Source organism: Alexandromys fortis, unplaced genomic scaffold (assembly GCF_014885135.2).
Source record: "Alexandromys fortis isolate MF-2015 unplaced genomic scaffold, M_Fortis_MF-2015_v1.1 scaffold_89, whole genome shotgun sequence".
Lineage (NCBI taxonomy): Eukaryota > Metazoa > Chordata > Mammalia > Rodentia > Cricetidae > Alexandromys > Alexandromys fortis.
The window spans coordinates 4,343,999-4,368,669 of NW_026067973.1; the positions used below are offsets into that span (position 1 = coordinate 4,343,999).

The 24,671-nt window shown below is 41.4% G+C and overlaps 2 protein-coding genes across 5 annotated transcripts; one reads left to right on the forward strand and one right to left on the reverse strand.

Annotated features, from left to right (window-relative positions):
* Positions 1–245: 245 nt before the first annotated feature.
* On the reverse strand, positions 246–13,076 carry Rbm7 (RNA binding motif protein 7). Of its 4 annotated transcripts, XM_050156220.1 has the most exons (6): positions 12,850–12,996; positions 11,823–11,930; positions 11,563–11,725; positions 10,653–10,740; positions 8,726–8,816; positions 246–7,854 (listed from the first exon to the last, which is right to left on the reverse strand). In XM_050156220.1, exons 3-6 carry the CDS (start codon positions 11,621–11,623, stop codon positions 7,495–7,497), a joined length of 600 nt encoding a protein of 199 aa, XP_050012177.1. In that variant the 5' UTR covers positions 11,624–11,725; positions 11,823–11,930; positions 12,850–12,996; the 3' UTR covers positions 246–7,494. The 4 variants fall into 4 exon arrangements, with proteins under 4 accessions (XP_050012177.1, XP_050012176.1, XP_050012175.1 ...); XM_050156219.1 differs by lacking the exon at positions 11,823–11,930 and having other exon boundaries at positions 11,683–11,725; positions 12,850–13,061; XM_050156218.1 differs by lacking the exon at positions 11,823–11,930 and having other exon boundaries at positions 12,850–13,058.
* A 58-nt stretch (positions 13,077–13,134) lies between these two features.
* CUNH11orf71 (chromosome unknown C11orf71 homolog) lies at positions 13,135–19,602 on the forward strand. Its single transcript, XM_050156223.1, has one exon. It carries the CDS (start codon positions 13,272–13,274, stop codon positions 13,617–13,619), a length of 348 nt encoding a protein of 115 aa, XP_050012180.1. The 5' UTR covers positions 13,135–13,271; the 3' UTR covers positions 13,620–19,602.
* The last annotated feature ends 5,069 nt before the right edge of the window (positions 19,603–24,671 follow it).

Below are 24,671 nucleotides of genomic sequence, written 5' to 3' on the forward strand. Positions count from 1 at the left end.
TACTTTATTTTTGATCTGGAGCTATTTCTTTGATAAGTAAGGAAGTGACTACTTTCCTATCTGTGAGATGTTCCAGGACGATGGTACAAATGGGAAAAGGCCTCTGTCCTTGTCTCCAGGGGCTAGGTCACCCTCTTATTTCTCAGGCAAAGAAATATTAATAACATTTAGAAAATTATATTTATTGTTTGTTTTTTTCTAAAGAAAAGTATAATGTACACTGATGTCAAAATAAAGCAAGATAATAAGGCTTGTAAAGATGTTTTAATTATGCAAATTTGCTGAAGAGCATTCTTTACTAGATACACAAAAATTGCATCCAAATAATCACAAGTCAAGATATCTGGATTATACTGTTAAACACAAAAATGACCAAGTGCAACAAGAGAGGCAAAATGAAAACAAAGACTGGAATGACACTCAACTAACAAACTGATTACTTGCTGGCAAATGGGAAGGAGCAGTTAGAAGAAGCAAGAGTGGGGTGATATTTCTCAACATACACATTTTTTTTGGTTTTGAGTCATATATATTATTTGTTCCAAGGGTTTAAAAACTTTAAAAAGAATACAAGTAGTTATACTTTAAACTGGATTATCAATACATCTTTGTATATCGAAATCAGAAATAACAAAAATATTACAATGGTGCCAATTTTGCCTTTCATTTGTTGGGGCACAAACTGTATAGTTGCATAAGTAGTTAGATCCCGATCACCTTTCCTATTATCATTTAGAGAAAAAAATATTGAAATTACAAAATCAAACAGCCTCAAATTTTTTATTTGGTGTACTGGTCTGTTGCTGCTGTTAGTGTCCGTATACACGTATGTGGGGAAAGGCACACGTGTACACCACGGCGTCTGCAGGTCAGAGGACAGTTTTCAGAATCAGTTCTCTCCTTCCACCTTGTTTAAAGGCACGGTCTCTCTTACTGTTTCTGCCTTGCTCTGTATTCCAGACAAACTGACCTTTAATCCTTCAGGCAACTCTCCTGTCTCTGCCTCCCATTTCACTGAAGGAATGCTGGGATTGCAGATGCATGCCACCACATACAGCTTGGGCAGGGGGATGTTTGAGACAGGGTTTCTGTGTGTAGCCCTGGCTGCTCTGGAACTCAGAGATCCACCTACCTCTGCCCCTCTCTGCCTGGAGAATGCTTGGATTAAAGGTGTGTGTGTGTGCTCTACAACACATTCTGCTTTTTAAATGTGGATTCTAGGGAATTGGACTCAACTAAGTAGGCTTTTGAAGCAAGTGCTTTTACCCACTGAACCATCTTGCTGGCTCACAATTTCTTATTTTACAAAAGTAAACCATGAGTGGTGGCTCTCTTGGGAAATGGAGACGGAGATTTGTGAGTTCAAGGCCATCCATGGCCATATAGGGAGTTCAAGACCAGCCTAGGTTATATGAGACCCTATCTCAAAGGAAAAAGCAAGTTTCAAATATCAGGCCATAACATCAACTGCTGTTGGGTGATACTTTTACACTGTTTGAAGATGTGTTGCTGTAATTGGTTTAATAAAGAGCTGAATGGCCAATAGCTAGGCAGGATTTCCTGGGAAAGGAAAAGGAGTAATCTAGATTCACAGATTATGCCAGATAAATGCCAGGGAGATGACAAGATACGAACAAGTCAGAGTTACAGAATAAAAAAGATAATTAAAAAAAAAAAGAGGTAATGTATTTGGGGGTTTCTCTGTTATGCCCCATCCTGCAGCAGCTCCTAAAAACTCATTTAGAGGCTTCATATTAATTACAAAATGTTTGGCCAACTAGCTCAGGCTTATTACTAACTAGCTCTTACCTTTGACCTATTTCTATTAATCTATGTTTGCCACATGTCTCATGGCTTTATCTGTGCTCTAATAAATCTTGCTCCTCCGATGACTGGCTGGCATCTACTGACTCCACCCCTCCTCATCTGAGGTCTCAGTTTGATTGTTCAGCCTAATCTTATCCTGCCTGGCAATTGGTCAAACAGCTTTTATTATTAACCAATGAGAGAAATATACATTCACAGCATACAGAAAGATCATTCCACAGCAAGCCATGCTCATGGCAAGATGTAGATTAATAAAAATGGATTAATTTAAATGATAAGAACTGGTTAGGGGGAAGTAGGAAAAGACAAGATCTCCTGAATAAATTGAGAGCATGGGGACCTTGGGAGAGGGTTGAAGGGAAGGAGAGAGGCAGGGAGGGGAGCAGAGAAAAATGTAGAGCTCAATAAAAATCAATTAAAAAAGGAAACATACACACGTGTGTGCATATATACATATATATGCAAAATGAATATCAAAAAAGAACTAGTTAGGAACAAGCCTAAGCTATAGGCTGAGCTTTCATAATAAATAATAAGTCTGTGTCATTTTTTAAGAGCTAGCTGGCAGGACTGAGAAAGACTTGCTACAAATACATATCCCCTTATTCTGTCACACCTAATTCAAGTAAGCAGGGAAGCAAAGAACCTGGTTTCTAAAATGAGACTGATTGGCTATGAACTTGGCTTTCTCTTCTATAAAACCATTGAAAGTGGTTTAGCATGCAGTAATAAAACTAGTTTCATAAAAAAGAAATTCACATTTACACATTAATGTACCAACACTCAAGCTAAATATGACAGCATAATTTTATATTTGCCAACCGTTTCTCCTTATTGATATGAAAATTTATAAAAATTAAATACATCTGTATAATGCTATTAAAAAGTGATATGATAAAGCTTTCTTTGGTCTTAATGTTAAAAGCTGAAGGAAAAATTGACTATTATATAATTAAAGACACAGGAGATAAAGAGCATTGAACAATGCAAACAGCAAAACATCATAATCAAACCTCAATAATTGTGTATATGTTCAAATATTTACTAAGAAACAAAAGAGAAGAAATGACTTATTTTTTAAGTTTTGTTTTGCTTTTGACAAATAGAAGCATTTATTGCCATATTGTCCTGTTTTGATATATGTATATATTACAGGATGATCAAATCCAGTGCCTTCACCTCAAATACTATTGACTTGCAATGAAATACTTTTGAAATATACATTAATGATACTCATCACACTAGCAAAAGATCAATAAGATTTATTCCTCTAATTGAAACTTCCTGCCCTGTGATGGTTAAGATCTGGGGGATTTTGCTTTGAAGATTTATTTTTGTTTACATATGTATGTGTGTGCCTAATCTATGTGGAAACCCATAGAGGCCAGAAGAGGTTGTCCAATCCTCAAGTGCTGGAGTTATAGAGGTTGTCAGCTGCCCAACACATGTGCTGAGAAGCAAACTGTGCTCCTCTGGAAGAGACATGCATGCTCTTTAACAACTGAGTCATCTCTCTAGCCCACGGTTTAGTTTTGTCAACTTGGCACAATCTAGAATCACTTCAAAAGGAAATCTCAGTTATGGATTGTCTAGATCAGGTTAGGCCATGGACTTGTTTTTAACAGATTATCTTGATTACATTAAGTGAGAAGACCTGCCCACTGTGGGTGGCACCATACCCTCGGCAAGAAATTCATAGTCCCTTGCTCTGTGTATTTAACTGTTTCAAAACTCCCGCTGCGCTGACTTCCTCACAAAGATGAACTGTAGCCTGGGATTGTAAACTAAAACTTTTCTCTTTGAAGTGACTTTTGTCCAAGCATCTTATCACAGCCAAGAGGTACCAAATTACAACATATTCTTTAAGTGGTACCTCCCCTTTCCCTGTAAACTCCCTACCCCGGGTTCTTATAGCCCACACCCTACTTCAAGGGGTTCAGCTTTTTGAAGTAAGAGTAGGGTAATCTATTTGTAGCACTTGAAAGCTAAAGTTCAAGAGATAGAAGTAACAGCACGGAGGGGAGTCTGTATGCTACAGGAAAGCTGCCTAGTAGTATTTTTTGTTGTTGTTTTCTTTTTCCTTTTTTGGGGGGGTGGGTGGGTGGTTCTTTTTCTTGGGGGAGGATGGTTTTTCAAGTCAGGGTTTCTCTGTGTAACAGCCCTGGCTGTCCTGGAACTCAACTCTGTATACCAGGCTGGCCTCGAACTCACAGAGACATCAACCTGAGTCTCTGCCTCCTGAGTTCTGGGATTAAAAGCATTCGCCGCCACCACCTGTCTCCAGTATTTTCTTGATACGGTAAGGGAGAAATGATGGTACCACGTAGCTTTGTGCTCTGTCAGCTTAGCTAAGGTAGAACGATGGTTTCCAGAATGTCCCTCCTATTGTTGTTTCTATTTAGAGTTGGCATTGAATAGTAAAGAACTTGGGGCTTTGTTCCTAACTCTGGGAGAAAACCTAGATTCTTGGAATTTCTCAAGTTGCACCAGTATTTTCATTACTATTTTCAAATGGTGAGCCCTGAAAGTTTATGCTCCTGAGGTGAACCAAGGTGGAGCCTTCAGGCTGGGACCAGGGCAGCATGCAAAGGTCAACCATGTAATTAAAGGGTTGGGGCTCTAAGCTGCATATGAGCCTGAACCTCCTGGGAGAGAAGCAAGATTGGGTTCAGTGACATAGCCAAAAACTCAGCTCTGGTGGCTACTTTATGGACCTTCAACGCAACCTGGAAAACGTACAAACTTTATTAGTGTATGCTTCAGTGTGTTGGCGTCATGACGCCGTGGGGAGGTGGGGAAAAATCCTTGTGTATTTTCGCCTTGAGAATAAGATCCTGGCTGTCAGCAAGTGCCGTTATCTGCTGAGCCATCTTGTCCGTCTGCCCATAAAAATTCTGAATGGACAATAAAGCTCAGACATGTTTCCTGGCTGACCATGATGCTTTGCTTTGCTAAGAAGGTGATCCAACCTGAGGCCAAGGGGAGAAGACACAGAAGCATCACTTCTGAGAACTTCCCTGTTCTTTTCCTCTGCATCTCCTTTGGGAACTGCTTTTCATTTTGACCTTTTGCTATAATAAAATTGTGTATAGTTTTTTTCCTGAATTCTGAGTCTTTGTAGTAAAATGTCAACACTTAAGGTATAATGGGAACTCCTGAACTTTGTAGCCAATCAGTCAGAACTCTGGGTGGCCTGGGAGTTTCTGCTCTTTTAGCTCATGTCTGAATTGAGGGTGGTCTCAAGAAGACTCTTCACCAGAACTTTGGCCCAACTCTAGGAACTTACTCAGAACATCGATGCTGTTAATCAAACAGAAATGTGTATGAGAACGGGAGACAGAAACTAGTCAGGTATGGTAGGGCCCCCAAAGCAGCACTTCTCAGAATGCCCTCCCTGAGGCCAAGAACACCAGAACAGAGATGTGGCTTCTATTTCTCCCAAATGAGCACCTTTGCCTAAAGGCCAGAAAGAATGTGGATGAAACCAGGCACCCAGGTGGGCACCTGCTACTTTGTTCTCTCCAGGCTTGCCCAGCCCAGTCGTCGTCACATTCCTTTAAAAAGGGGCACTTTTTAAAGGACAGCTTGGTTGCTGTGGAATAATCCTTCTGTACACTGTGAATATGTATTACTTTCATTGGTTAATAAAGAAGCTGATTTGGCCAATAGCAAAGCAAGGCAGGATGGGACAATCAAACTGAGAATGATGGGATGAGGAAGGGTGGCGTCAGAAGAGTCGCCAGTCAGAGCACGAGCTGGAGATGGAAAACAAATTGGACACACAAAATGGGACTGAGGACATGAGCCACAGGGCAGCAGATATTACTAGAAATGGGTTAAGTTTTAAGAGCTAGTTAGTAATAAGCCTCACCTACATGCCAAGTATTTATAATTTATATTAAGCTTCCAAGTCAATTATTTGGGAAGCCACTGCTGGGTATTTGGGAACAAGCAATTGGGACAGGAAAGTTCGGTCTACACTTTATACTTTTTTTTCTGGGACAGATATTTAGTTTATTAGTTCAACTGGGGCAGGGCGATGGTGGTGCACGCCTTTAATCCCAGCACTCGGGAGGCAGAGGCAGGCGGATCTCTGTGAGTTCGAGACCAGCCTGGTCTACAGAGCTAGTTCCAGGACAGGCTCCAAAGCCCAGAGAAACCCTGTCTCGGAGAAAAAAAAAAAAAAAAAAGTTCCAACTGGATAAGACTGAAGGAAAATAATCACTGCATCTTCCAAGGCTAGTCCGTGAGAAGCCATTTAATCCCAATAGTCACACTAGCCTGTCACAGAAACCAGGTGGTATATGCCTTTAATTCCAGTGATGCACTTTTTGTAGGAATACAAAACAGAAGGAGACAGTTCAAAGACACGGTCTCATTCTGAGATTCATGGAAGCAAGATCGCCGTTTCAGACTGAGGTAGAGGTAAAAGCCAGTGGCTGGCTGTTTTACTTTTCTGACCTTCAGGTTGAACCCCAATTTCTGTCTATGGGTTTTATTAATCTGGCTACACTATGCCAAGTGGGGACACAGAGCCTGGACACTTAGAACATCTCACTGTAGAGCACAGATAAAGGAATGTTCATAGCACTATACACCATAACCTATGTTGATAAAGTCTAGCCATGCATCAAGGCAAATCTACAGAAGATACCGTAAGATGGACAATCTTTACCAACCAAAGTGTGAACTGACATGATTCAAAGTACACTGCTAACTTACTGGATACCTCTGACATCATCAGTGTTGCCAAAATAAAGACACATTCTCTTTTTATGTATTTAATATATTAAAAAGGAACATAGTATAAATGCTGTGGTATAAAGAGGATCCACATTTTTCACAGAATTCTTAAAAACGATTTTACAGTGAACAAGCATCTTGAAACATGGAAGTATTATTAAATAAAATTTCAAAAATTGCAGTGAAACATTTTGCCATTTTATCTATCAACATTGCTGTTCTTCTAAAAAGAATTTATCAACACTGTCTTCTTATGTAAAAATATACATGTAGATATTTAACTTCCTGAGTGACTAGTCATACATCAAATATAATTTAATGAAAGGATTTTAAAGTTCTTAGAATGAACTAGTATAGATTTATAATGTATACTTGTGATAAAATTCAAGAGCATACCACAGAATTTGTACTTAAATTCTGAATTAGAAAATGATTTATCCCCAAACAAAACCAATAAACTGTTTTAAATAAACTGTTAATAAAACAGATTACTGAGTTCCATTTTCTCATTTATTAACAAAATGCAGATAGTCATTTCAGACTACCAACTTGGATGCTTCCTACTATATACACCAAAATGATTTCATTACCAAGAAAATCTTTGCAACACAAAAGGGTGAGATAATTCAAATATTTGCTTTATAATACAACCAATCTATACAGTTCATCTTCCCTAGACTGAAGTGACTGGAATGGTGGGACATTCTTTTGTGTAGAATCCTCCCTCTTCAGAAGCCCTGAGGTACAAATGTGGAGCTCAGTCCTGCCTTCTGTAGGAAACTGAAGCTAGGCTTAAACACGTCTCTTTTTCAAAGACAGGTGGAAAACTGTGGGGCTACTCTATACAGTTTTAGAAATATTTCCAGAACAACTTAATGAAAAGGGCCTACAATGGCCCTGTAAAAAATGTCCTTGGAATGCTTGCTAGTGTCGAGATGAGGACCACTTCCCACTTCTACTGCTGTCCCTTCTGCTATCATAGTCATGGTTCCAGCCATCATGACTCCTGTCGTCATAGTAACAATCCTCTCGGCCTCCTCTGTAATAATAGTCGGGCCCATGATCAGAGTAGCGCTGCTCACGACTATAGTGTCTATCTGACAGGTAGGGGTGAGGATTCTGTCTTTTACGCTGTAGTGACAATGTATCTTGGCGCCACTGGGAGCTGGAAGACTGGTTAAAGGGATGACCATGTGATTGACCTGATGGCGAAAATCCCGACTGATCTGCATGTGGAGAACCAAATTTCCCAGCATATGACATCTGTCTGAAAACACTGTTCATCTGAGAGAAAAAAAAATTGAAACATTAATTGTAAGTACTTCTTAACAGCAAAGCCAATGGATTAGTCAGTCAACAATACATAGAATAAAGAAAAATCAAAATCACCCTTGCCCAGATGTATCCCAAGCGAAATGTGATGAATGACATGTGGTCTAATACCAAAGTTTCAGACATACTACTTATTTCCAAGACTATCATAAGCCATCACTCAAAATGACTATACTATGAATCACTATAACAAACACAGGAAACACTAGACACTCACCAGCACTAGGAAAACCTCTGTGAAGGTGGCATACAATCTGAGTGTTAAGAAAATAAACTGAACAAAAAGGAATCTTTACAAGGGAGAAGCACACAGCAGATCCAGAATGGATTCTGAGAAAGACAGCTACAGTAGCAGAAATAGGTCCTGCATCTTAGAAGCTGTTAAGGGTTGATGACAAAAGCTGGACATAATGGCGCACGCCTTTAAACCCAGCAGTCTGGAGGCAGCAACAGGCAGATCTCTGTGAGTTCAAGAGTAGCCTGGTCTACAGAGCTCCAGGACAGCAGTGCTACATAGTGAGACTGCCACAAAAAAGAAAAGAAACATCGTAAGACAGCTGATGTGAGTTTTAGGGTAGGTCTCATATTACAAAAACCACTTCAGGTAAGTTGGTCTAGAAGATACGTGTTAAATTATTACAACTGTAATGATCATGGGAGCCTAAATATTCGACAAAGTAGTAAGAATTAAACAGTTACTTATGCTGAAAGGACATAAGTAATAAAACTGACTGAGAAGTGATAAGTTGTCCGATGTAACAGAAATACTTTAGCCAAAGTACCACTTTGTCTTAACAACTCAATCGGGAAAAAAACTACCTACCACTGCTTGCCGCTGATAATCTTCTGGAGAAGAGAAGGACCTCTGGACCATCTGTGCTGATGGAGTCATGTTACCCACTGTCCTTTCATAGCTGCAAAGAGAAAACAGGAATGATGAGTGGTCATCATTCAACAAACACTCAACACCAGTAAGTCATGAGCAAGACAGTTCTCAATGATGAAAATGATTACGACAAGGACAGTTCCTATGTGTTAGGTGATTGGAATAGCTGGAGATCAGGACAGCCTTTCTGAAAAGGACATATTTAAAGTTCTGTAACATCATGTTTTCTGGGAACACTGTTTTCCTCTTGTGTTACCTATTACCTTTACCAATACAATGGCAGATACAAAGACAACAGGGCTCGTATTAACTACTTGACTCTACAGAACAAAAACGTATTTGTCCTCAAGCCAATGACATCGTTCAGAATGAGATTTATTGTCTAGCTACAAATGAAGGAAATAGTAAAGAAACTAAATTTGACTTTAACTTGAGCAATTAGGGAGGTAGGTATCGCCGAGACATTAAAGCGAAAAGGTTTGGGTAACATTTGTTTCCTCATTTTAGTGTTGGTTTAGACTCGGTGGAGGTAGGGAGGAAAAGGGGGCTCTCTTTTACTTTCTCTGGGGGATTGTGCAAGGGGGAAGGGGGCTCAGAGCAGATCATGTGTCCAGATTCTAAGAGAGTCAAAAATTACAGCTTACTTTATGCCAGAGTATTAAAATAATCCACCCTAGCCTATGATTAAAGTTAAAAAAAAAAGTGGCTAGCATACTTACTCAACCCTCTCAAGAAATTCTAAGAGGAAGATCTTTGCTCCATTTAGGATATCTTTGACTGTTCTATCAAAGTAGCTGAAGAGTGTCAACTGATAAGTGTTAAACACCACTAACTGATTTTGGATGGCAAAAAAGAACACAGGGAAAGCAATGTTTTTGTACTAATGCTTTTTATAATTCCTCCTTCCAACATTTCTCTTCACAGCAGCCATCCAATTCTCTCCAGCTTTGGCAATGCCTTAATCCAAACCAACTTTGATCAACAGTCCCACAAGGTCACTTGCCCATAGCTTTCTAATTGGTATTTCTTTCACTAATGTCTTTTCTAACACATTCTTCTCCCACTGCAACAAGTAACTCGTTAAACTTCTAACTTCGTATCATCATTTGACTTAAAAATATTTTAATGCTTTCTTCCTGTTTAGAATAAATCCTCCAAAACTTGACTGTAGCTCTATGAGACACTTTCTCAGTCTTTATGTACTTCATCAAAATTCCCTATTGCCTTCATTGCACTGACTTCTTTCAGTTCCTCTCATCCATCTGCATCATCTCCTGCTGTTAAAACTCTCTCAAAGCATTTTCTACTTCTCGAGAGAACTAATTACAGTAATTAAACAGGTAGCCACGAAGTACATGTGCTCATCTAAATTTGAAGTTCCACTTGGCAGTGTATCATCCTGTGGCTTCATCAGACCAACCAGGTTTGTCTCCACACACTGCTTAAATCTGGGCAAGTTAACCTCCATTCCATACTTTCTGCACCAAAAGGAGAGAGAGAAATCCTATTTCATGGTTGCTTCGAGAAGTAACGGAGATCATACACAGAAAGGATTTGGTGAGGCGCTCGATAGGTAACAGGTATGTGTTCAATTCTTCAAAGAAAGCCCTTTATGAATGATCATTATGACAAATTTTTTTTGTCTCAATTCCATCTGTTTATATGGGTAGGACGTGTCTTTACAAACACACGTGACTATAGTTGCATTTCATTTAGTGCAAATAACCACACAATCTATCTGCATCCAGCCTCCTTAGGAAACAGAGACATGATATTGATCCAGCAGAGCCAGTGGCAAAACAGCTGGAGCATTCTGAAGGAAATCATTAAACTTTCTGACAAATGACTTAGTGAGAAACAGTACCTGTTAGGAGATGTGGAGGTAGGGCTTAAATTTCCGACATGATGCTGGGGATATGACACACTGGCATCCTGAGAGGCGTGACTACTTCCTAAAACATAATTTAAAATTTCTAATTGAAAACCAAAAGGCCCAACAACAATCTGAAATGTCTCATCCAGTCTAAATTACCCCAAAAGAGATAAACAGTTTAAAAGTAGCACCAACCGCCCTCAAACTAAAACAAAACAAAGAAAACCATCACTCAAATTGCTATAGACTACCTCATGGGTTTTGTAGGTGATACCAGAAAAAGAAAGCATTCCAAACAAGATACTACCTAATGTAGAAACAGCTGATCTGGCCATGCTATTCTCATCTCCACACTGTACTGCGGGACTGCGTGGATGGAAAGCCTTAGCCTATCTTCACAAAACAGCAGCAAAGCCAGGCGGTGGTGGCGCACACCTTTAATCCCAGCATTCGGGAGACAGAGGCAGGCAGATCTCTGTGAGTTCGAGGCCAGCCTGGTCTACAAGAGGTAGTTCCAGGGCAGGCCCCAAAGCTACCGAGAACCCTGTCTCGGAAAAAAAAAAAAAAAAAACCCAGCAGCAACAAAATCACTGTTTGTAAATCATAAAGTACCCTGGGAAATAGTAAAATCTAAAGTATTTCCATCATCAGCTCCCTAATCCAATCTTTAAAATAAAAGTCTGGTCTGGCATCAACCGGTACAATCCCAACACTTGGGAGACAGAAGCAGGAGGATCAAGAGTTCAAGACCAGACTTGGGTACACAGTGAGTTTGAAGCTAGCCTAAAATACCTGTCTTCAGAACAAAATACAAGCAAACCAAAAAACTCCTGAAATAGTAGTAGTGAAAACAAAAGAAACCAAATGCCTCTCTTTATTACCACTATACCTGAGTTATTACCTGATCTAAACTGAATTTTGATGGGTTTCCCAAAAAGTTTGATTCCATTGAGAAGATTCATGGCATAAGGAACAGACACTTCATGTTTGAAATTCACAAATGCAAATTGTTTCAACTTGCCATCTTTATCTTTTGGAATTTTCACCTTTATTACTGGCCCAGCCTACAAAGAAAAGGATTCAGAACTTAAACAAGGCAGTTTCAGGAAAACACGGAAAGTTCAGAATTAAACAATAATGTAAGCACACGGTGGCACATGCCTGTATTGTCAGTAGTCAGGAGGTGCAGGCAGGAGGATTGGTTCAAAGTCAGCCTCCGAGTCCCAGGCTACCAAGGCTACATACAGAGACTGCTCTCTCTCTCAAATACTACAAAGAGAACACAAAGTTTTAAACAATAGTATGTAATCAATGAAAAGTTTCTGCACCCTCATAAGCCTCTTCGCCAATGCAGCAATCCAAATCAGACCAAATCAAACCGAATTAGAAAAAAGTCCAAGTTTAAGGTATAAAACGCTCCAGGATGTTTTTCCAGCGCCCCAAAGAGGAGACAGGAAAAAGAGATCAGAAAACCATGTGTCTGTTTTCTGGAGGGCAGTTTAAATACCCTCTCGGGGAGCCCTCATCATTTGGCAGGCCGAGATATGGCAGGGTTTGGAGAGAGATGGGGGAAGAGGCTTGGGGTGGAACTTACACCAGAACAACCAAGATCTCATTAAAAGCCAAGTGGTGGTGGCACACGCCTTTAATCCCAGCACGCGGGAGGCAGAGGCAGGCAGATCTCTGTGAGTTCGAGGCCAGCCTGGCCTACGAGAGCTAGTTCCAGGACAGGTTCCAAAGCTACAGAGAAACCCTGTCTCTCGAAAAGTTAAAAAAAAAATTGACTTCCGCATCGATCAACTATAACCAGAGATTGAGTCATGAAGCAGGGCAGGATCGGTCTAACTTTTCGGACTTTTTGGATAAACATGCCAATGCTGTTTTCCTACGTTAAGTTTGTAGAGTTTTAGAAACACTTCAATGTCTGCAATTTCATATGCAAGTTAAGCGAACAGAGAAGCGGAAACGTGTGAGACGAAGCAAAGCCCAATAAACTCAAAAAGAAAGCGAGGTACACAGGAAAGGGAAAGCAATGCTGCGGGACCTTCACCGGGACAAAGACGCCGACACCCACATCATCAGACGTCACTTTTGGCCCGAACGCCCCAGGGTTCCGGCCTGGCGCGCTCCGCTCCTGACTTGGGCCCCTGACCGCCCCAGCCGCCCTAGGACCGTGCCCGTGCCTTACCTGGTGGAAGAGCTCGAAGAGGAGCTCCTCGGTCACCTTCGTCTCCAAGTTACCCACGAATAGAGTGCGGTCGGCCTCCGCGGCCGCCGCCCCCATTTCCGCCGGGCTTCCAGACTCGGGCCTAGTCGGACTGCTCGCGGGCGGGCGGGCGTCCGGCCGACCGTACAGCGCTCTTAGAGACACCCGCGTCCTCTCGTTCGGACGTCACGACGTAAACTCCCGTCGCGCGCGAGCGCAGGGCCGCTACGCATGCGCGCGGGAGGAGCCCGTTTCCGGCGGCGGCTCCTTCCGCCATTGCGTTGAAAATGGCGGCTGGGGTCGGTAACGGTTGCCTCCGACGCGGGCTGGCGTGATCTGCGGCGCTGCCGAGGGCCCAGTTTGGTCGACGTTCGGCAAGCAAACACTGCGGGCGGTGTTTGAAGATGGCTCAGAACTCGGCGTCTCTGTCGGCCGGCGATCAAGCCAACAGGGTGGCCTACCGGTCATCCCAGGGAGATCTCGACCAGCCTACCACGGCTTGGGCGATGGTCTCCGGAGACAGCTTCCTGGTGACCAGTCTTGAACCGAATCAGGCAGGATCTCGCCCGCCAGCGCGACCCAGCGTTCGGACCGACAGACGTCGAATGTCCGTCGGTGGCCGCAGCCGAAATCGCCAAGGCAGATTCTCGCCTTACCCGATCCCTGGCGTCAAGCTCGACCTCTTAAGAAGTGTGCTGCAGCAGCGTCTGGTTGCCATGGGAACTGCCCTGGCAGCCCGCATCTCGGCGTAGAACAAATACCTCTCCTCCTCTCCCGTAGCGTGCAAACAAGGCCTCTCTGAAATCATTTGTTGCTGTAACGGCAGTTTTATTTTTACTGGTGTATTTTCACCGAGGTTGGCGGTTTAATATAGCCTATCAAAGTAGAGTTTGGCTGGGCTTAGTGACACACGTTTTTAATCTCAGGAGACGGGCTCTGAGTTCCAGGCCAACCTGTTTTAGCTAGTTTGGGGGTGTCTTAATAGAGATTCTTCTGGGGCCAAGAAGGATGTAGGAGGGATTATCTAAATGACTGAATGTAGTCTCTTGTCCAGACTGGTCGAAACCTGCCATGTATTAAGGATGGTCTTGAAATTGTCCTTCTGCCTGCCTGTGCCTTGGTAGGTGCTGAGATTTACAGGCGTGAGCCACACACCCAGCTTGAGTGACAGTTACTCAATACAGAATCCAGCTGTATCTGATTTCCACAACCCTCCCTGAACTCAAGCTTTCTTAACTATCTTCCTCTTTACCTTAGACTGCCCTTCAATTTGTGTTAGGGAAAACAAATTAACACATTGCTTTATCCTTAACATCTTTCCTCACCACCTCACAGGGTCCCCCTAGCTAACCCCCCTCCCACGTGCTCCGTTTTTCACTAACGTCTACAGACTTCATTTTTTTTTCCCCCCTCAGGGTGTCACTCTGTAGTCCTGGCTGTTCTGGACCAACAAAGTTTCTGCCTCCCAAGTACTGGGATTAGAGGTGTGCCCCACCAGTTCTGGACAGACACGCAAAGCACAAGTACTATTCCAAGTTAAGCCAATGTGCATACTCTTCCAAAGACTTCAAATGGATTGTTATATGTGTCATGTCATTAACTCCAAGTTTTTGTTGTTGGTTTTTGTGTGTTTGTTTTTCGAGACAGGCTTTCTCTGTGTAGCTTTGAAGCCTGTCCTGGCATTAGCTCTTGTATACCAGGCCGGCCTCAAACTCAAAGATCCGCCTGCCTGTCTCCCAAGTGCTGGGATTAAAGGCATGAGCCAACACTGCCCGGTGTGTCTTGTCATTAACTTCCAAGTTTAGTGTGAATGCTGCTACAAAATACTGGTGGGGCCTAGGTTGTGTCCCAGCCACTCCTTATTTTTCTGCTCACTATGATAACCTGAAGTCTTTTGTCTTTACTCTTGAGTCCTGGAACTTAGGGCCTTCCTGTACTGCCCAGGAAGGTCTGGAACTGGAAATCCTACCTAAGCATCCCTAGTGATAGGTGTGTACCTAGCAGCATGTCAACTTCACACATCCCTGCCCTCAAGAGCCATGAATGCATTCTGAATGGAGAAGCTAATAGGAAATGGCCACACTGTTCACTAAATGTAGTAATGCGGTTCGGTATTGGTTGTGATTGCTTCCCATGATACCTGTTACTATGGTTATCTTAGGTGGCTGATCGTTCCTATGCTGTTCCCCAGAGTAGTACTGGGAAAAATTTTGTGGGATTTTTGTTTTGTTCTCAGACCCTTGTCTATTCAGACTCACTTAATTGAGATACAGCAAAGTCACCATATACTACACAGTGATAGAACCACATCTTAAGATGAGAATTTCAGTAGAGTGATTGGTACAGGGAGAAGATCAGAAATCGAGCTAAAGGAAGGATGCTGGCAGAATATTAGCTACTTTTCATTGAGTGTGGCATTGTGTTAGAGGCAGGTGCAGCTGATTGAATTATTCTGTGCCTGCTGTTGTCTGCATTGGGCACTTAGAATGAAGTAGCGAACAAGATACATCTGTGGCTTTGCTCTTATGGCGCTTTATAGTATGTAAGCATATTGATGTTGCTGGGGTAGTCCAAGGTCATCCAGCTGAGGTAGAACTTGTGGCCTTTCAGCCAAGGTCCTTTATCTGAACCATGCAACACAGACACAGCTTGGGGTAGTTACTTTGACAGTTTTTCTGAAGATTATTTATTTGAAACAGAGATTCTTGGTGTAGTTTTGAAGCCTGTCCTGGAACTCACTCTGTAGACCAGAACTCAAGAAATCCTCCTGCCTCTGCCTCCTGAGTATTGGGATTAAAGATGTTCACCACCACCGCCTGGCTAAAGATAATTTATAACAAAATTATCACAGATACCTGAAAGGAAGTTAGCTGAGCTTTAATCAGAAGTCATAGTTGAGAGAATTCCACTTATATGTTATGGGTTTTAGACTGGAGAGGGATAGTGAAATGAAGCTTGAAGAAGTAGCGCAGTCCCAAAAGTTAGAGATGTCTCATGTTGGACAATACCACCTCCAAAGGCAGGAAGTTAGCTACCAGAGAGTTCAGAAGAGGCTGAATCCTGAGTTTATCAAATGCTTTGAGTGCAAAGTAGGGCTAAAGGACTTCATGTCTTGCCCATTTGTCTAATTCTCTACTAAGAAGACATTCTGTTGAAGCTGAACATTGGAAAGTAGGGATTAAGAAATTTTATGATTAAAAAGGATAGTACCTCAGCAAATGAGGGTATATATAGTATGAAAGAGGGGGCTAATTAAAAGATAATGACAGGCTAAGTACTCATCCACCTTGGAGGTGGCTTGGCATTAAATTGTTTATGGAACATATCCTACCTGAGATTTGTGAATGAAGAAACAAAACCTGTCATGAATACCTAAAAGTGCACTTGGGCAAAGGAGGACCTGGAGGGAGTTGTCTTTATTTCTGTTCTGGTGTTTATATGGTCATCAGGAGTCTGGATCTGGTTGGGTAATACTGTAACAAGGTTTATTGTGTTTCCTTGGGGAAAAAAGAGCCTTCACATAAACTCTTGTTATTTTATGTGAGAGTCAATGGATGCCAAATCCTTGTTCTTAGTATGTGGAGAAATGTGGAAGTTAGTGTGTCACAAAGACTATACTGTGAAATCAGGAACCAACATAAACCTTTGAAGTTAGGGGGCTGGAGAGATGGCTCAGAGGTTAAGAGGATTGCCTGCTCTTCCAAAGGTCCTGAGTTCAATTCCCAGCAACCACATGGTGGCTCACAACCATCTGTAATGAGGTCTGGTGCCCCCTTCTGGCCTTCAGGCATACACGCAGACAGAATATTGTATACATAATAAATAAATTAAAAAAAAAACCTTTGAAGTTAGCTGAAATGGATAAGTCAGTGCTGCCAAAAACAGACTGTGTCATTAGGCTCATGCACAGAGTGAGTGGCCTTGCAGTGCTGATCTATGACATGAGTTCTAAGAACAGTCTGGAAAGTTAGCATGTCTTTATAAGCACCTGGGGTTAAGTAGCTGTATGGCTGTGTTGAAGTGGGCTCCTTTTAGAATGCTTTCTGTATAGAATTAAAATTCTAAAAGAACATTCAGGATATTACAAGGAGGCCAGTGGGGCCATTGAGAAAAGGTAGAAGCTTGTGGGAAGCCTGAAGGACCTGAGTTTCATTCCTGGATCCCACAATGAACGGAAGGAGCCTGCTCCCCACAATTGTCCTCTGATCCCTATGCAACAGCTCATGTGCATACACACATGCAGGTACAAAATAATAAATGAGTACTAATTTTTTTAAATGAGACCATTGAAGGGACTAGTAACAAGAAGACCAATGAGCTTTTTTTCCCCTTAGTATTAGATGGTATTTAAAGAGTGGGTGTAGAAGGAAAGGTAGGGGAAGAAAGGAAGGAAATACAAGAAAGAAGAGTGATCATCTGAAGACCTCAGTGTCTTTCTAGCCAAGTCTCACACAGTTCATTTTTCCAGACCCCATTAAGATACATCTTTGGAACTGAGCTGTGGTGACCCAGGTCTTTAATCCCAGCAATCAGAAGGCAGAAACAGGAAGATCTCTTGAATTCAAAGCCAGCCTGGTCTACAGAGCATATTCCATGACAGCCAGGACTGCACACAGAAACCCTGTCTCGAAACACAAGATGCATCTTTGGTCTTTCCAGTTTCTGTAAAAATTGTTTTCTTTTTGTTTGTAAAAAATGCAGAACTTTGAATATGGCTCCGATGCCCCGACCTTTCTGCCTCTCTCTGTTCATTTACAAGGTCTTTCTTCCTCAGCTAATAGCCATGTCATTCCTCAAGTAATCGAATGTTTTGTCCCTGTGATGGCTTCCACTCCCCGACCTGTATGTAGCTCTACACACTCTCTTCTCACACTCTTCCATTTCCCTCCCTCCCCTTGTCACAACCACTCAGTGTTTCTCAGTCTGTTCTCAAATCCTTCACTAGATATAAAAGCTACTGCTTTGGAAATGATGCAAGGACAATGAATTTGGCAAGTGATACATGTTTTATGACCTTAGGTCACCCAATGTGTGACACACGTTAAAAGTTCAAATAGCTTCTTCAGAGGAAGGCACCACTTTGCATTATTTGAAGCAGTGTTTGACAGCTTCTCTGAACATTTATTTTTTGCATATTTCATTCCCAGAGAGATACTCTTCTGCAAGAATAACTGGAGACACTGCTAATGTTTTAGCGAGATACATTTTCTCATATATTGAAAATTATAGAGTGGGGAATAAGTTTTCAAAGTGTTCTTGGACAAAAAGTTTGGTCATCAAGGTACAGAAACCTAAGCTGTTCTGCACAGGATTGACCTGTACCTGTCAATGTCCTGTTGGGCAGGTGGGGGCGGGGGGACAAAAACACAACTGCAGATCCCCAGACACAGGATGGAGACTGATGTTAATAATGACAATGTCTCTCCATGTAGACAGGTAAGCACAGTTATTTCTTGGGGATACTATGATTTTTTTTTTTTAAAAAAAATAATGATTTAGTTGGACTTTTACCCTGGAATATCTGAGGGCAGCGCTCCTTTAGTCAGCACATCTAAATCAGAAAAATATTTTGCCTTTGGGTTCTCAATCACCTCAAAGTCCCTAGTACATAGTGACTAAGAACTTGCACCATTCAACATATATACGTGTGGCTTTCTGTGATCTCACACATCTACATTGTCAGGTCCTGTGGTCCTCTGGGTGGCTGTTCACTTCTGCCGCACACCTAGCTTCCCTCATCCCCTAACTAGGTCACCCTTTGTCTCCCTGTTAAATTAATGATTGAGTCTACAGTGGAAAACCTAATTTTAACCAGGCTAAACTGGAAGTATACGAAACTGAAGAGTTGGGCAAGTGTGATAAGTATTTGATACTGTGCCTTCCTAGCAACTCCTTACCCTCCATCTTTGGTTTTCCTGTCTTGGAGCCCACCCTTTGTTCATGTTATAATGCTTCACACCCAAATCCAGGGGCAGATGCAGTCTGTTCTGTTTCATCTAATGTAAGTTTTTTGGAGACATTCAACATGCCTACTTTTTTTATGCCTATAAAGTCTGCCCTAGGAAATAGTGCTTCTTTAGTGAATGAATGAATAGACTTTATAGACAAGCTGGGCAGTGGCAGCCCATGCCTTTAATATCCCAGCACTCTGGAGGCAAAGGCAGGCGGACTCTGTGAGTTCAAGATCAGTCTGGTCTATTAGAGCTAGTTCCAGAACAGCTAAGACACAGAGAAACCCTGTCTCAAAAAAAAAAAAAAAAAAAAAAAAAAAAAAAGAATCATAGGCTATTTCTCCTTAGAATCAAAACTGAAGAAGGATGCCAAGAAGGCAAGGGCAGTATTTTTTCATTTTAATTTAGCATGTGTATGCAACACTTCATGGCAGCTGTGTGGAGGTCAGAGGCCATCTATCCAAGTCAATTCTGTCATACCACATGGGTTCCAGAGATGGGACTGGTACCAACTACCTCTTGCCTATCAAACCATCTTGCTAGCCATGAGGACAGTATTTTGTTAGCACTTTGGTATAAGATGATCTTACTGGAGTAGATGTGTGTAACATTAAAGCAAATTATGCTTTAAAGTTTGCTTCAATTTTCAACCAAACTGTCTCTGAGACTGTAATAAAAAGATCCTAACCCAAGATTTCAGCTGGCACTTATGCGTGTGAATATTTACAACATCTATCATTTTTGTTATTTATAAATAAGAAAAGTGGAGGCATGGAGAACATTCCTAGAGTAGACTATTAGTAAAGAATGTGGGTACTTCTCCATTCTGTATTGTTGCAATCCACTTCATAGAGGTTGCTCTAGCCATTCTTTAACAATTAAGACTATGGTGCTTAGAGCTATCCCCAGTGACTTGTAATACAAATACCCAGATCCTGACTTTCCATGGTTGGTCTCAGGAAGGACAGATGGTGCTGCAGAGTTTTTTTGTTGTTGTTGTTGTTGTTGTTGTTGTTGTTGTTTTTTGCTTAACAAGATAGTGATATGCCAACTTCTTACCTGTCCAGATAGTGTCCACACAACAAGGTCAAATAAGTGTTACAATAGGGTTCCCATTTTATTTCAAGGTGTTCCCCCTTCTCTCTCCCTTAGAATTTTGCCTGTTTCTGTCTCTCATATGTTCCTTATTAACACTTTCATATTGTCTCTGATCTGATGAGTGTACACCCCACACTTTAAGTTCCTTATTCCCAGTACAACAATGGGAACTTACATAATTTATTCTGATGAAATATAAGAGTAATTGGTGGGCTGAAGAGATAGTGCAATGGTTTTATGTGCCAGCATGAGGACCTGAGTTCAAGTCCCTAGTGCTGACATCAAACTGAGCATGACTACATGGGGCTGTAAACCCAGCAAAGACAGGCAGATCACAGGAGCATGCTAACCAGCCAACCTAGCTAAAATCTAGCTTCAGGTCCAGTGAGAGGCTCTGTCATGCGGGAATCACGGAGATAACAATGAAGGAAGACACATGACATCGTCCTGTGGCTCCCACGGCGCACATATGAAAAACTGAATACAACTTGTTGTAATTCTAAGGAGAAGATGAAATTCTGGGCTGAGGTAGGGGGTAGTGAATAGCATTTCCCTTACCTGGAGTTCAAAGTTGTGTTCCTTATCAAATCAGCAGCAACTGCTCATCTGTTAACAGAGTTTTAATGAGGCTTTATGTATTTCATCTTTGAAAATGTCTTTTTCATACAGATAGATACTGCCAAATACTGATAAGAATCTCTGAGCATATGGTTTAATTGAGTATATTCATTGCTTGGAAGACACTTAGACAATACTATTAAACCCCTCTCTTGATATTTGCCTTTCAGCCTGTCATTACATTGCAGATTAATTGCTTCCAATTGACATTTAGGTGGAAGCTCCTCAATTGCACAGTTAAATGACTTTTGAAATATGAAAAAACTGCACTTTCATCCAATTCCATAAGATGCTGTTAGATTCTAGTTAGAGCACAGAAAATAAATCTACTGAATATCGGTGTGACTACAGAGGCTGTGACTTGTTCTGACGGCACAAGAAGTATCTGGAACAGTTTGAGGTTGTCCTGATCATTTAGGTTGTAAGCTGGTGGTTTTGTTTGTTTGTGTTTTGATGTTAATATCTGTGTGCCTGTATGCAGTTACGCACACCATGTGCATGCAGAAACCAGCAGCAGCCGGAAGACCGTGTCAGATACCCTGCACCTGGAATTAGACGCAGTTGTGAGCACCATTTGGGTGCTGGGAAGCAAACTATGAGCCTTCTCTCCAGCCCCTTAGACTATTTAGCCGATGTTGAAATAACTAAACTGTCTTCTCAGTTTGATATGAAAGTGCGTCACCGCTTAGCTTTAGCAGAGACACATGGAGTCCTGTAGCAAAGACTGCTTTCTAAAGCCAGTCACAGCTCCAGGGCAATGGTCGAGGGTAGTTTTCTCTACCACTTAAAACGCGCAAACTATTCTTAGTTGGAGGGCTGTTTAAATTGGCAGAGGGCAGTATTTAACCTTTGGATCTTGGTTAGCAGAGAATGTTAGTAATTCTTTGCTAAACTGCCCCAAGGCACAAAACTATTTAGTGGTAGAGCAGGGGGTGACCTTTGATCAGGCAGCCTAACCTCTAAGCTAATCCCCTTGGTCATTGTGTTTATTGTCCCAGGGGAGCCAGTAGCCAAATCCTCATGGCTATTTCTCTCCTAACACTCTCATTCTTAAAAAGATGAATTATACATTATTTACTGCATGTAAAAGAAGATATGTGTACTGCCCAGCTTTGGGTCAACTTGACACTACCTAGAGTCATCAGAAAGGAAAGAGCCTCAGTTGAGGAAATCCCTTCATGATATTTAGTTGTAAGGCATTTTTTCCAATTAGTGATGGATAGGGAAAGACATAGCACACTGTGGGTGTGCCCATCCCTGGGCTGGTGGTCCTGGGTTTTATAAGAAGACAGGCTGAGCTTGTCAGGGGACATTAACCAGCAAGCAGCACTCTTCCATGACTTCTGCATCAGCTCCTGCCTCTAGGATCCTACTCTGTTTGAGTTCCTGTCCTGACTCCTTCAATAGTGAATAACAATATGGAAATGTAAGCAAAAAAAAAGGCATTTTCTCCCCAACTTTGTTTTTTTTTTTCAAGACAGGGTTTCTCTGTAGCTTTGGAGCCTGTCCTGGGACTCCCTCTGTAGACCAGGCTGGCCTCGAACTCACAGAGATCCACCTGCCTCTGCCTCCCGAGTGCTGGGATTAAAGGCGTGAACCACCACCATAGGCTCCCCAACTTTCTTTTTTGGCCATAGTGTTTTGTTGCAGCAATAGAAACGCTAAGACAATGAGTAAAATGCAATCAGAGTCCATGCACTTACTTTATCCCTCAATTAAAAGAAAATGTTTTAGGTTCCCCTCTTTAATTCCTTGGGATGACCAGCTCACATCTCCTCCAGATACTGTGCAAAAATTTTTTTGCATTCCCTTGCTTAATTATTTTAACTTACTTTTGCTTTATGAATATCTTTCATGTATAATATAAAGCATTTCACCTGCTTTATAACAACATAAGTGATGTTATTCTGCACGTGTTCTGTGAATAGCTTATTTTCTTGATGCCATTTTGCCAGCTCGTAGTTAAAACTAAAACTACATTTGAATGACTTTTGATAGGACAGGAATTTTCTCTTTTTTTCCTTTTCTTTCTTCTTCTTTTTTTTTTGACAGTAATTTTCAATTACCATTCCCTACAACTATCACACATCGCAGTTCCCCGCCTGACTAATCAAGTCATCTGAGTTTGCAACCCCTCATTTGCCATTCCATGTAGACATTCACATGTTTCTGCACATTTCTTTGGTCATGGGCATTCCATCAGTGTTTTTGTTACACATAATTAATAACTGAATATGAAACTTTGTTAGTCATATAACCTTATCTACATATCTGTATTGGCAAAAACCAATCTGTGATTACTTGAGGGCGGAGACTGAGTGGTAAAGGACACAAAATAATTTTATAAAGAATGATGAGAACATGCTACATTGGATTGTGACGATTATTACATGAGCATATGCCACAGTTAAAACACCATCAAACCATAACTTGGAATAAATGCATTTGTTATAAATAAGTTACATTTAAATAAAGTTAAAAGGTAGACATCATTTAACTTGTGCCTAGGGAGTCTTAGCCACACAAACCTGACAAATGAGATCCCTTGGCTTTTAAAGCCATAGTAAGTCTGCACTTCAGAGTTCCCCTGGGCATTTCAAAGAGCAGAATTCTGCCTTTTGCACCAGATTCTTGTTTGGCATGAAAATGTTCCAAAGACTCTGATCACATTTGCAAGTTCTTAAACAGTTCCTTAACACAGGAAGCCTAAGGATTACATCTTGGAGCATAGTGTGCAGAATGATGACCTATGCCATACACTCTTACTAGGTTATCCCCTAATTGAGCATCTCTTAGGACATGCTCCCTTCACGCCTGCTGCTTTTTCAACTCATTAACAGGCCTGCTGTGGCCAAAGTCAAGAGTTGGCAATCATAGGATAGGCAACAATTTAAATATTTTCTAATAAACTCCTTTCTTCCTCTCTGGTAGCTGTATAACTAAGTCAATAATCTAAATATTTTCTAATAAATTCCTCTCTGGTAACTGTATAACTAAGATAGTGAAACTCTTCTTGTGAGTTATCTAGTCAGATCTGGTCTCTAACGATATTTCACATATCAATTATTACCCACAGTCCACTCCACTTTAGACAAAGTGGAAGATGCTGCCGCCTCACACAGCTTTCAAGATTGTTTTTATGTAGTTTGTTCTGGAAAATCTGCCAAATTAGAACATACTAGCAATTTTGAAAAGAATCCAGTACGTTGATGTGGGAAGACTGTGCATATAAATTCTTTAATTATCTCTCCTTTGGCTTAATTTTAGCTTTGTGGAGTGAGAACAGATCTGCACTTGCTCCGTTGCCATCAAATATTATGGCAGTTCCAACTTGGCTCTTTTCTCGGACTGAGCTCAGAGCAATACAACAGTACTGTGATGTGGACACAGTTTCTCTGCTAAAGCCATCCATTTTAATAAAGTAAAGGTCTAACCCATTGAGCCTGGTTGAATACAGCTGTTGCATTGATCTCTTCTGGCGCTACAGCTTCTGAGTTCATTTCCTTAATCACATTTTCCATACGGGTAAAAGCATGAAGCTGATATCTTCCAGCGTGCATGCATTCTAATTTCAGAATTTAATCAAATGGAACTGGCTTCCTGACAGAGTAAACAGAGCAAACTACTGTATCCAGACCAGCTGCCAAGCTAGCAGCCTGAATTTATTTCCCCTTGCTTTGCAAAATGCATCTTGAATTTTTGAAAACGTAGTCCAGGTTTAAAAAATTTAGCATTTCTGGATCAAGACAAGTCACCTCTAATATTCCACCATAAATACATCCATTAAATTGCAAAAGTCAGGTAGCCAAGCTAATCCTTTCTCCCATGCCCATGGCTGCAGAAGAAATCACACTCCTTTCCCCCTATTGATCACAGCAGTTGTGTACATAGGCCCTTGCCATTTGGACTAATCTAATCCCCCAGAAGGGCAATGGTAACAAACCAAGAGGGAAGAGATAAAATTTCTAGGGAAAATGTACATAATCCCATGAACACAAAACTTAGTGAGTAATTTCAGGGAGTTTGGGCATCTCAAAGACTTCTATCCTGAACACTGAAGCCCCTCCTTCCCTCAGCATCAAATTCAAACATTTGTTTTTGCTTTATAGGCCATTTGATAAAACTTGGTCTTTCCAC